A 13,812-nucleotide genomic window follows, 5' to 3' on the forward strand; every position below is an offset into this window, starting at 1 on the left:
TGTGTCTAAACCTCTGAATGCGTCAAATTTAAAAACAACACACCAGGATGTGAAACTCGGCCCACTATATTATAGTTTTTAGTAAAAACATCGTTTTAAAAATATGTAGGTAGTATTTTAAGCTGAATGTGATCTTAACTAAACTGGTTCAACATGTATAGTAAATAAGATTTTAGCTGACGGTGTTATTTCCGATTTTACTCAAACTAAGTGTGACACAGGCGGAAGTGAGGCGAAAACCGGAACTGATCGTCGTAACTTTTGACATTAAAACGACTCTGGAGCCAACGTCTTTTCCAGCCACAACTACGGTGAAAACTCAACAGATTAAAAGCCGAAATCTGTGTACCTAGCAGCTGGATTCTAATAAACAATACAAGCCTCTGTGTGTGTACATAGTAGCTGCATTTTAGCGATGAATTTTAATATGAATAATTTAAACGGTGATTCTGCGCATCGGCGCCGCTGAGGTGAACCGCTCGAACGCAGCGGCGCCGTGGAGGCAGACGCTGACTTGTGCGCATGTGCGGTGTGGATTTCGGGGATGGGTCTATCGATAGAATCAAGATGGCGACTCTGGCGAAAGCGCCAATATACTTACTGAAGTAGATGTCCGAAATTAACCGCGGTAGCGGGTTTTCTCAAGCCCCCCAGGGGTTCCGTGAAACATGAGGACCGGGAGCATGTTTTGGAAGAGGAACTGACCGGGATTAATACCGTAACAAAGTCAGCGAGATGTGCGAGAGCTATGCCCGCTCGCTGCTGCGTGTTTCGGTGGCGCAGATCTGCCAGGCTCTGGGCTGGGATGCGGTTCAGCTCACTGCGTGCGATCTGCTGTCCGATGTGCTGCATAGATATATCCAGCAGTTAGCCAGGGCCTGCCATCGGTACTCTGAGCTCTGTAAGTGCTTCATGTAGTACCCCGATTACTTTTTTAACCCATAAACCTGAAGTAGTCGATCACGTTGTTGTTGACTGGTTCTGTGGGTGGCGCCCCCTAGCAGATGTTAATGTGTCAAAAAGTACAGGGGCTACATGGCTAAGCTGCCTCTATATATGTTGTTATTATTGTGGCTATGATGCTTTCTAGCTGCAGCACTGAATAGTCGATGTCACATGCAAAAGCACTTGAGCGCTGTCTTATCTGTAGAAAAAAGATTCACTGTCAGCCTGAAACCTGTTGCATTATTTCTTGCTTCAGGTTGAATGTCATCATCAGTCAGGGCTCCTCCTTGTATATGTCACACTTTTGTCCAGGGTTATTATCCACCCCCAACAGTATGCTTTGATAAACAAGAGGCTTCTTTTGATGCTGCATTTCAGATGGAAGAACAGATCCAGTCCTGGATGATGTGAGCCAGGCCTTCAGGCTGCTGGGGGTGAGTCTGAGTGAACTGGAGGACTACGTCCACAACCTGGAGCCTGTGCCCTTCACCCATCAAACGCCGCTCTTTCCTGTCAGCAAGAACAATGTCCTGCAGTTTCCCCAACCTGGAGCCCGAGATGCGGAGGAAAGGAAGGATTACATTCCAGATTACATGCCACCACTGGTCTCCTTACAAGAAGGTCAGTACACATTATGTCATACATCGGTGTGTCTGTCTGTGTGTGTGTGTGTGTTCATTTCCACAGATTTAGAGTATAGTTTTGGCAGACAACATTCTTTCAAGCAATCCACATTTGGTAGAATAATCATAATACAAATGTACACCACTTGGGAGGATTGGGTTCATCTAGCTAAAAGTAATGCAGTCCAAAACAGCCTTGCAGTTTACCCTATGGTCATGGTGGTTATAAAGATCACTTATTGTTTTGTTTATCCACTTTTATCCACTCCAACGAGGGTGGACTAAACATTATGAAACAGCATAACACAGTCCAGTTCAGTAGCGCCACAAGCTACGTCCTCCAAGATGATAATGAAGCTGAATTACTATCTCTAAAACAGTTTAAACAAAAACTGAATATTATCACCCTCTAAAGGTGAGGTTATGTCAGGTTGCAGATGTAGTTTTAGCTAGGCTTACTTATTATAGGTGCTTTAAACTATTATCTGCAATTTAGTCTGAGTGGGCCATCATAATAACCTCCTTGGAGATGAATTGAAAGCAGTGCTTATCTCATTTATTTTGTCCCTTTCCTCTCCAGAAGAGGAGGAGGAGGTCCTCGCTGACATGGGCACATCAGCTGAAGCTATGCAGGTGGCACTGGAAGAGGATGAGGAGGAACTGGACGAAGATGAGACGGTCAACGATGAGAACCACCCACTGAAGAGGCACCTGGACAGTCCTGACGCAACTATGGGCATGATGCCTACCTCCAAGAGACCACGCTTATACCCTGGCCTCAGCCCCGAGTGGGGGGTTGAGCCCAGGGAGCCCCTTACCTCTCTCAACCCTCAACGTGTTCCCCCTGGCATGCTGCCTTCTCATGACAGCATTGACCCCCTGTCACCTGAAACACCCTCTGGAACCCTGCCTTCCTTCAGGCCTCAGCCGGTAATACCAAAACACTCTGATCAGAAGGGGCTCACCACTCCAGGGAGAAAGCCTAAGGTCTCATCCCCTGGCAGACAACGGACTAAGTCCCCTAAAGGGGCCATTCCTGTTCCGGTGGGCGGTAGTCCCATCCACTCTCCAAAACCGTCTAAGGAAAGGAAGAAATCCCCAGGCAGGACGAAGAGTCCTAAAAGCCCCAAGAGCCCAAAGATGGGTTCAGCTAAAGCATCCCAACCTCAGAGCAAGACAGAGGGCGTGCATAAGCTACCGCTGTCTGCGCTGAGTGAGAGGATGGGCAAAGAGAACATCCATATGCGTCCAAATATAGAGGACAGGGAGTTAGCTGAGGGTCCCTTCAAGAAACTGGAGCCTGATAATGCAGCCATCGATGACTCCATTGACGCTGTGATTGCCAGAGCGTGTGCTGAGCGGGAACCTGATCCTTTCGCTTTTTCCTCTGGCTCTGATTCGGACAGCAATGGATTCTCCAGTCCCAGGAGGCTGACCATCATGGAGCCGTCTACACCTAAACTCTCGATTGGGGCCAGCATTTCCACGAAAGACACGTCAACACCGCTTCACCTGCAGCCTCACGCAGGATTAGGAAACTGGACTATGGATGATTCAATCAATGAAGTGCTCCGAAAGGTCAACCAGGGGGGTCCATCTGCGCCCCCACCAAACCAAGGGGAATATGTGTCCTCGGGATCAGCCTCACCACCTACTCCTGAGCCTCTGCTCAAGGTGTTCGAGGAGAAGAACAAGATTGTTTCGTCTGTAGATGTCAAGAAAAAGCTGAAGAAGGAGCTCAAAACTAAAATGAAAAAGAAGGAGAAAGATAAGCCAAAAGACAAAGACCGGGAAAAAGATAAGGGCAAGCTGAAAGAGAAGAACAAGGATAAGAACAGGGATAAAAATAAGGAATTTTCCAAGGACGGCAAGATACCGTGGAAGGACTTTGGATTGAAGAATGATGAGCTCTTCGTTCAGCAAGACTTTACTCTACCTGAAGGCTCCATCAAGATAAAAACCAGAGATGGAGATGGTCCCAAGAAGGAGAAGGAGAAACACAAAGACAAAAAGAAGGATAAAGAAAAGAGTAAAAAGGACAAAGATAAGAGGGACAAGGGTAAAGACAGGAGCAAGGAAGACCGGCAGAAACAATCTGCGTTGGCCCCCTTTGCTCTGGCTGAACTCCAACCACTGTTCAGCCCCTCTGCCTGCCTGCGCATCCCCTCCATGCTCCCTCCTTTGGCCCCGATCCTCCAGGATAAGGACGTGAAGAGCAAGGAGAAGGACAAGAAGAAAGACAAGAAGGAGAAGAAGAAAAAGAAAGATAAGGAGAAGGATAAGGAGCGTGAGAAGGCCAAAGAAAAGGAGAGGGAGAAAGAAGAGAAGAGGAAAGAAAAGGAGAGGGAGAAGGAAAAACGGGAAAAGGAGAAGGAGAAAGAAAAGGAGAGAATTCGATTGGAGAAGGTAACGTTTTTGCATTCGGTTTGTCATTATGTGTCTGTGTGAAGCCCAGGTCAGTCCAAAGATTTGCGACAAGGAAGAGTTGAAACTGAAAACTAGACTATGACTAGATGAGACAGCAAATCATCTTCATATCAACAATTTTCTACTTCCGTTCTAACTGCTGGCTGTTTTTAATGCTGGATAGAATTAGCAGCGTCTTAAAGTGTAGAGATAGTGTCTTACTTGCCACCGGTGCATTTCAGGTATTGTTCAAATGGCAAAAAGGTAAAAAACAAACTAACATGGAAACGGTCATGAATTTTGAGCTGTCCATGGGGGCTTCAACATATACCTATGAGGCTTTATGCTGAGACAGGAGGATCTCTCCCGTCTATTCCTGTAGCAGTTTCGAGGAGTTTTCCTTCATCCAAAATCCTGTCATGTCCACCAGCTGACAGTTTGCTGACTCGACCAGCTGACTTTGCTTCAAGCTGACTGGCTGTTGAAACAGGCGACGTCCTTTACGTTCCAAAACCAGTCAATAGCAACTACAAGCTGAGTGCCAGTTAGCACTGCTCCAACTTCTGCCTGCGTCGTACTAAAATGGTTTCACCTCGCCGTGAATCGTTGGTCCGAACTCGTCGCTGAAGTTTACCGAGTCCTTCCTGTTTCCTCAGGTGAAAGTCGACACTCCAGCAACTGTACCGTCGCCAGTCATCCCCAGACTGACACTCAGGGTGGGAGCAGGCCAGGACAAAATGTAAGCACTGATTACATCTTTTTTTTCGTGACGTTTCTGGTAATATTTCTTCTGTCACCTCTTTGTCATGTTTTGTGAGATTCTCTTCTTCTTGCACTGGATTTAGATGTTTGATTTTGCAGCCATATTATAGAGATTCATGTCAATACTTTTTTGTAATGACAGAAATGTGTCTGTAGAATTATTATTATTATTATTATTGTTATCATTATTATCATTATTTAAGCAGTATTAAGCTGTCAAGTACCTAAAGCTTGCATCGAATATGTGTCTATCTGTTCAGATTCACAGTTTTGTCACTGATTCAAATCAAAATGTTACCAATTTGAAAAAAATTGGCTTGTTTTGTTACATAAAAATGGTGGGTTTGTAGAAATTATGCATGTTTTTATCACTCAAAGTATAAAGGGGAAAAAAAGTATTGTTTTGTTTCAATTTGTATACACAAACTCAGGTATGGTATTGCTACTAATATAGAAAAATTGCTCATATGTCAATTGTTTTTAATCAGGAAAGTCCAACTGAGATTAAGATTTTCAACAGAGGCCTAAGAACATAGTAAAAAGAATCATACAAAGCAGAACTTGAAATCAATCAATAAATAAAACATCAAATCACTCAGTCAAAACAGATACATATGAAACTACGATGTAAAAGCATGTTCCTATTACATGCATGCTGTTATTATATGTGAATAAAATAAAATTATACTGACATTTATGTATATTCTTTACATTATACAGCTTGCATAGACATAGTAACACCATTTATCATAATATCACCATCACTTATGTTCACGTGTGTTTGTCTCCGTCTGTCACCAGTGTCATCAGCAAAGTGGTTCCAAATTCAGAGCCAAAGACGCCAGCTCCCAAGACCCCCGCTGCCAAGTCTGGACCTGGGAATCGCCCTCGGACGCCCCCTCCACCCCCAATACTCTCCCCAGTGGTACCCATTCTGCCCCCTCCTGCCTCTCCACTTCCACCACCTCCTGCCCCTTCATCACTGCTCCCACCTGCCCCCATGCTGTCTCCTGCCACGTCCCTCAAAACACCAGTCCGCAGCGTAGTAACTGAGACTGTTAGTACTTACGTGGTGAGTGCTCACACTCACCACTTTTGTTTCTTGATAAATGATGCATGTGACAACAGTATTTTCATAAGGTGTTGTTTATCTTTAAGCACATGGGGTGTATTTCAGGGTTTTCTCAGTCTAGATGGACAGTAAGATAAAACAGACGACATGGTTATTCATGTTAGATTTTTTACCCCTTTTTTTCCCTAGTCTGCCTTGTTTATGTGATTGTTCTTTTGTCCCTGCTGTGTTGCTAATGCTCTCTATTGCATGTATTTACCCAAGATACGAGATGAATGGGGAAACCAGATCTGGATTTGTCCTGGATGCAACAAACCTGATGATGGCAGCCCTATGATAGGATGTGATGACTGTGATGATTGGTATCATTGGTAAGAGACTTATTTCCATGTATTTTTTTTTTTTCTGTTCCCCCTCTGTGCCCTGTTTGTTTATTTAAACTGGATTATAGTTATGCATAGTTGACAATTAAGCCTTTTTTCACGGATCTGTGCATGTCCATTGGTATGCACCTTAGTTTTGAGGTCACAGTTTGGTGTGTTGTTTTTACAGCGTTTATCATTTATTTTTAAGTACATAAAAACGATGGCTCGTTGGCCTGTGAAGTTTTGGCAGGTAGTCAGGAAGAAAAGAAAGAAAAGAGTAAATAAATGTGAATATGTCAGTAATGCACCATTCTTATTACAAAAGACTCAAACGTGCATACTTGCAAATATAACGTTTATGAAGATATGCTCCTAACATTTCTAATTATCTTAAATCAACCATCAGAGCCACCAGTGCAGTTTGAAGTTTTTTGTCATGAAGGTTTATTGTTAAACCAGGACTGCGTTCACTCTGTTCAAGTTTTATATATTTACTCTGTGTGGTCTTGAAAGTCCATCCATTTGTAGTGAGAGTGTCTGAGTTGGGCCGTGGATAATTCCTGGACGACCACAGCTTGTCTTTGACTGAAATGTTACTGACCAAAGGGTGATGGTGCTGCCAGCAGCTCAGCTTGTTTGGTTGTTTTATGTTTCCAGAGATAATCAACTCTCTTTGTCCAGTGTCATTTTATCATACTGGGAAACATAATGCTTCCAAATTACTGATCCAAACAACATCCTCCAGCTCCGATTCCTCATATGTCATTTCTCATTAATTGTCCCACTGCCAAGATAGATGTTAATTTAATTTGACAGTATAAAGTTTATTTATCTATTTATTTAGTAAGTTAGTTAGTTAGTTACTGTTGTAGAATATATTTGTTGTTTTCTAATTTTGTAAATGATAAATAAGACTGAAAAACACACAAAAACCACAGGATTGGTTGGGTCACTAGAATTCCAAGTAATATGTACCCCCATGATTTTAAAAACATCTGTGAGTGGCTTTTAGGAGCACACATCAGCTTTTTCATGCCAAGTCAACCTGACAGTCTCTTCAGGCATTGATTAACAGTCAATGCTTCAGTTTTCTTTCCATTTAAAGTCAAGTATTAAGCTTATTTGACAGTAATTATTTTGTTCACCGAGCTGAAGAAAGTCTGAACTGAATGACCTGTAACAGTTTAGGACTAATACATGCCGTGTTAGACCCCTTGTGGAAATGTTAAATTAGCTGCATCCTGTGTATCTTTTCACTAACCTGAACTCTCTCCTCCTCTTGTGTGCTCAGGCCTTGTGTTGGGATCCACACAGCCCCTCCGGAGGACCAGCAGTGGTTCTGTGTTAAATGTTCCAGTAAGAAGAAGGACAAAAAACACAAGAAAAGGAAACACAAACTGCATTGACACTATGCAAAAAGCACATATTTTGGACTTTTTTGGACTTAAAGCCATCACTGAACACTCGTGGCACTGCTGTAAAATAAAAAAAGAAAGTTTAAAATTGTGGCTGATACTAACATCTGATGATTTTTTTAATGATGTCTGCCACGATGCTTTGTGAGTTGGCAAGAAAAAAGGCTTTAACCAGCACATACCCAGCCTTAGTTCTCATGTGGGCTCAGTGATTTTCCCTCTTCACCTGTAAATTGTTTGCTCGTTGTTTCGGATGTCCAGTCGCAGGAGATCATGACAATTACATTTCTATGAGGAGACCATGACAATTTGTGAGCTCAACAAAGCAGAACTAGAGAACAACTAACATCCATCGTCTTTATTTCTGTTTCCTTCTTGTTGCCACAAAAGGGATGACCTCTGAGTCAAACCTTTCCCCGGTTTTCTGCAGTATAATTGAAATGTCATGTATATAATGATGATGATGATAATGGCATCAGGTGTGTATAAATGTGTCAATACCAACTTCCAAGCCAAGTGCATTTTGTTCTTAGGATTCTGACTTGTTAAATCCATTTTCAGATATTGGTTTTTAACTCGAATGATTTTCTGTAATTTCTGTACATTTTTTAAATTTAAAGTTTGTATTTTTATTTTTTCTTCACATGGATTTGTCCTGGAGTTATTATACTGTAGCTGTGCTTGTAATGTAATTCATTTCGCTGATATTTCAATATTAAAGATGAACAGTCTGTGTACTCGCAGACTTTAAGAAGTAAATGTCATTACCATCGAAATTGTACCCACATTTTCTGTCAGCCACTTCTGTGCATCCTTATTTAATCCTCCACATTTGCCCACGTCATTCCCAGCAGCTGTTTGTTTTGCATTTGCTTTACATATAGAATAGATTGGAAATATTTTAACAAACCAAGTTTCAGACGTTGAATTTTGTTCTTTTCAGAATTCGTCTAAGCAGTGTGCAGCTGGTTAAATATCAAGTTAAGGATCCTCCCTTGCAGCAGTCTGTGCAATGCATTAGCCCAGATTTGGGGCTGTTCTGCTGAGTTGTCATCCAGCACTTCTCCTACGTAAGATGTGTGGGAGAGTGCTCGACAGTCACACTTGCACAGGGTGGCTTATCTAAAAGATTGATTGTGGAGAACGGATTTCTTACCGTCTTAGAGTGCGTCTAAAAATGCCTCCTGTGGCGTTTGCAGCAGACTTGTTTTTGCTTTTCCCTCGCTGACCACAGGGTGTCATTCTTTGTGCACAGACGCTGGAGTGCTGCTCTTTACATGTGTAGACCCCACCGCACGCTCGCAAAAAAACATGTTTGACCGCATTGTGAATGTAAGAAATGTAACAGGTGTCTCTTTATTGATGCATGTGGAATCCTTGTGCATGCCTTCCAGTACAACCAGCTACAGAAGTGCCCGCATTCATGAGAGAAGCTGTGGATGACTGGGACAGCATGATTTACAGCCCCTCAGGAGCCATCAAGATTTCTGCAGAAAAGAATGCACTGTGAGATAGTAAAATATGTCTCCCCAGTTATTAGTGGACTATCATTTTTATGATGCAGGATCTGCATGTCTGGTGTAACTTTTTCCATTCTTTGAAGTAAAATGCACCTGTGAGCGGGTTGCTGGAGGAGAACTCGGCTGTGACATCTATAAGCGGAGGGTTTTATTACCAGTCAAGCATGACGTTACACACTGAGCTCTGACATGTCTAGATGCTTATCAGATGTGCTGTGCTTTTATTTATTTCTGGGAACAATCGGCAGACCAGTGTTGGCTGACTGACCTCAGAGGTCTAGTTTCTCTATAATAATATATCAGAAGTGTCTTCTGGTGTCATATCGTTAAACTATTTATAAACAGTAGCAGTACTTTAAAATAAGTTCTTTGACCGAGTGGTGTAATGTGATGTGCAGAGCAGCAGAGTGCTGAATGATCTGAGAGTACTTAAGAAATCCTGAGAAAAGCCCTTTAAAATCATTTAGCACACTAAGCATAAAGGCTTTGATTAGCTTTAATAGATCTTGACATTAATTCTGTAATTCTACTACATGTTTGGTGGTAATTTGCCAACTTTTGTCTGATTGCTGTTAAAATGTGAGTGTGAATCCATGACCACACCAGGATACCTTTCCGTCTTTCTACTTTAGCACAAAAATCATTTCCATTTTACTTTCATTTAATTGAAATTGTGGCAAACCTAATCACTGAAACCTAATCATTTGATGCCCTTATTTGGGGAGAACCGTCACAGAGGCAGCAGTTAGAGTTTAGAAATAAGTAGGAGTAAATCTCAGGCTCTTATACCCTCATGAGGTGTAGATGCTTGATATTATCTAGAGCTTAATGCACACATGGCCCCTTCACTTTTTAAACTTGCAAAATGCTCCTTTTTCTTATTCACTGTTCTCCTTGAGTGGGTTGCTACGCAGTGTCTTCCGATAACACTAAATCAAAGAGGAAGTGGAAAAAATGGTGTGACCCAAGGGGGAAGTAGAAAGACTTCTGCCCATGCAAAACAAGCTGACATTTCAATGTGGCACAGCTTTTTATCATATGAAATGCATTCACTCATGCAAGTCCACACGAACAGTCAGCTCGCACAGAATTAGAAGGGGAATGTAGAGTGTTAAATCTATAACAAAGCACTTTTTAAGTTTTAGCTAAAAGGATTGTTGAGATTAGGATTTTATTTTTTTTTTATGAATTAAAAAGTCAGAGTCACAGATAGCAGCATCCTCCACTGACCAGAGTCTAATGCTAAAATGGTAACTCCACTCATGTCTCTCCCTCTTCAGTCACACATGCTGGTGTCAGGTCTCGTACAGTCAAAGCTTGTTGCTAGCATCTGTTGGATCATAAATTTTACCGCCCAGCACTGATAAAGATAGCGTTCTAGTACGTCTGACATGAAAAAGGATTATATCTTCATTTCCTGTGAGATAAAACAGTTTTCACCTTGTCCAGACACATCGACACCACCCCATAAACAAGATATAATGCTGCTGTTTCAAATTAAAATGCCAAATTAATGTTACTTCTTCAGTGTGGGCAGGGCTCGGCATTAGTACCCATTGAAGAACACAATGTGCAGTGAGCTGTGACAGTTTCAGTTTTAACCCACAAAAACACAGACAGTATTTGTTTGTGCTATCAGTCCCACGGGAGCCCACGAGCGGCAAAAAGGGAAAGCTGCTGGTTGCTTTCACTCATCATGAGGCCACCTGCACTGCTGTTAACACGTGCTGGTATTTGACTGATTACATGACAGGCTTGAGTGCATTTTTTTCAGCCGCAGCGTGCACCAAGACCCACTGACACCAGCTTTCTTTTCACTGTGGATGTGAACAGGATGTGGCTGTTTTCTCAAAGTAACGTATCTTTTCCCGCTTTCACAAGTTCATTATATGACAAATACATTTCATCTAGCATTCATTCACCATTTTGTGTTGTATTAATTTACTCCTGGAACCTCTTTTGAATTAGGTTTTCACTGAACAGCATCTGAACATGCAACATTATCATGCAGGGCGGTTTTTTTTTTGTGCTCTTACATGTTGGTAGATCAGAGCAGGAAGAAAGGCCGTCAGTTATTTTCTGCTCCCCATGACGCCTGTGGCGCTGACAGTCATACTAAGCAGCAACACATCATAAAGAACTGGATTTCCACATTGGTGTTTAAATATTCATGTCAGCAGCAAGAGCAGGACTGAAATGAGGAGGATTTTGTGTCATGATCAGAGGAAGTGGAGCCCCTTCACGCTGGTCTTCTCTGCTGTGATACCAGCACACAGCGACACGACCCTGTTTCAGATGACTTTCCTACTTAATGTCATGTTACTCTAACAGGACACAACACCTATGGGAGAATGAGACCCAGATTTAATTTCTCCTGGGTTTTGTCCAAAGAGTATTGTGACAAATTACTTTCAATGTTATAATCGGATTGGTATGATGACGGCAAAACATTCTGCAGTGTTCAGTAGCTTCAAAATGGCCTTGCCTTCATCATTTTCCCAACTATGTGGCTCGAAACATAGGCAAATGAGCTTTATCCAATGCAAATTAACATGCAAGGTGCCTTCTTTGATAAACCTCTGTAGTTGAGCTCTGAATCCTGTCCAGTAATTTAGTATAAGTGGAGAACCATTTCCTATCCTAGATCATTCTGTAGACGCATACAGGACGTACAGGTATGTCAGCAGAATCACAAGCAGTTAACATAACTTTCAAAAATTGCACTTATTTCAGCACAGATTGACTGCAGTCTGAAATGGTGAACAATAGGAGCCGTACTGTCGGTACCAAGTCTCCATGCTGACTACGATGTTTGCTCATCTTCCTGCATGCTATCTTTATCCCCATCTACTCCAGAATAATAATGACAAGAGGTTGTCAAGGAAAGCTCTCTACCTGTCACCCACTGTTTTATTATTAGCCAGCTCATGGGGGGACAGTGACATGTTCATCCCATAGGGGCTGAATAGAGAGTGGTTAGAATATTTACCTACACCATGTACAGGTGCTCAGTGGTGAGCAGAATATTTAACAGTAAAAACAGTTATAATGAGTGCAGATTTTAAGGTGTCGGGCTTGATAAACCCATTTGCAGGAGGATGCCTTGTCTTGGTCTTGCTTTGGAGCAGATCACTGATTCAAAAACATGCCAACATGCACAGAAGCGTACCACAAAACCAAGACTTGTGGAAGAGATCTTGCGGCAACTGTGTTGATGTTTCCTCTAATTTTCCCCAATATGACAGTGGGAATAAATCATCCATGTCCAATTTCCTGAAGTTTTCCTAATATGGGTGTCAATTAGTGCAAGAGGGCTACTGTGGCCACAGCTTTACAGCCTGCAAACTGGGCTGCCGCAGGCAGCACAATGCATTAGCGCACGATGAGCTGTCAGAGAGGATTATTTCAGCCACGCCAGTCAGCGAAGGGGGTGGGCGCCGCTCTGCTGCACTAAACCGAGGAGAAAGAGTGGGCGGGAGACAGAGAAAAGGAGAGAAACACATAGAGGAAAGAGGGAAAGAGAAGAAAGTGTCCATTACAGCGGGTGGATTTTTCCAGAGCACCGATGTTGGAACACTCTTCTGAGCTGGCCCTGGTGCAGAGTTTGTATGCCAACAGCATGCGCTGTCCCCCCTCTGCGGCCGGGATCTCTGTCAGGAATGAGGACCTGCCTATGAGGTACGTTGGGGTTGGCCCCTCATTCAAATCTGGGCAAGCTTTTGTGGAGCAGCCCGTATTTGGACTGCTTCTTTGTCTGGGCTGAATATTGTCATAGGATGTATTGTTTCCAGCTGAGGCATTCTCCCATGCTGTGACTGAGTGTCTGTGGGCAGGGTGGTGTTCCTCTGCTGTCCCTATATGTGTCTCTACTAGGAACCCAGAAACCATATATTTAAATCTAATGACTTTGGCCATTCATATCCATCCCATCGTCCCTAGACAGAAAACAATTCAATCAGGAGGCAATGGTTTAGTTTTGAATTGTATGGGAGTAGAAAAATCAATAACCTATAGCATTCTCATGTGATAATTTACCTTCCTTAAACTTCCACAAGGACTCAGACACTTGCATGAACTATAAATAAAGAACAAAAGATGGATGTGATGCAGGTGTTTTTTTCTCTGAATCGTACAGGCCACTGAAAAGCACAAGCCTGAGTGATCAGACATTTACTGAACCCAACCCAGGCCTCACTGAACTCCCTCAGTCACAAAACAACAAAATCAATTTTCTTTAAAAGAACAAGAAGAGGCATTTAGATCCATCAACTTGCATTAATCTAGCGGAAGTGGACCTTGAGCTAGTGGTATCATGTGTGCTTGGTGCATCCTCACACAGAGAAAAAAACATGATAAGATGAAGTTCTCTCGCTCCATTTTGAGAGCCCTTTAGTTGGTCGCCATTCTGCAAATGCTTTCATAAATGGCAGAGCTGAGAACAAGTGTGCCTCCAAGTTCGAGGCGACGTGTTTAAAAAGACATGATTGTGGCCCATTTGGATTAGAAGATGGCCTCTTTTTTTACACTGCTGTTTCTCTTGAAAAAGGGTGCACATTTCTATGCTGGTTGATGACGAAGGGTGAGTGGGACTCTAGTTCTGCTGCATGAGGGGAAAATATTTGATGTAAACAACAAAAGCATGGTACGTGTGGAGGATTATGGTAGGATTACAGTAGTAATAATCTGAGATTAAGAATAGGACGC

The 13,812-nt window shown here is 42.6% G+C and overlaps 1 protein-coding gene across 2 annotated transcripts; it reads left to right on the top strand.

The window, feature by feature from the left end:
* The first annotated feature begins 558 nt into the window (after nt 1–558).
* Nucleotides 559–8,369, top strand: taf3 (TAF3 RNA polymerase II, TATA box binding protein (TBP)-associated facto). 2 transcript variants are annotated; one of them, XM_070831024.1, is made up of 7 exons: nt 559–901; nt 1,324–1,566; nt 2,149–3,974; nt 4,631–4,713; nt 5,538–5,808; nt 6,073–6,179; nt 7,465–8,369. In XM_070831024.1, exons 1-7 carry the CDS (start codon nt 736–738, stop codon nt 7,577–7,579), a joined length of 2,811 nt encoding a protein of 936 aa, XP_070687125.1. In that variant the 5' UTR covers nt 559–735; the 3' UTR covers nt 7,580–8,369. The 2 variants fall into 2 exon arrangements, with proteins under 2 accessions (XP_070687125.1, XP_070687126.1); XM_070831025.1 differs by having other exon boundaries at nt 5,538–5,793.
* Nucleotides 8,370–13,812: the final 5,443 nt, after the last annotated feature.

The sequence above is a fragment of the Pempheris klunzingeri genome, chromosome 5 (genome assembly GCF_042242105.1).
Source record: "Pempheris klunzingeri isolate RE-2024b chromosome 5, fPemKlu1.hap1, whole genome shotgun sequence".
Classification (NCBI taxonomy): Eukaryota; Metazoa; Chordata; class Actinopteri; order Acropomatiformes; family Pempheridae; genus Pempheris; species Pempheris klunzingeri.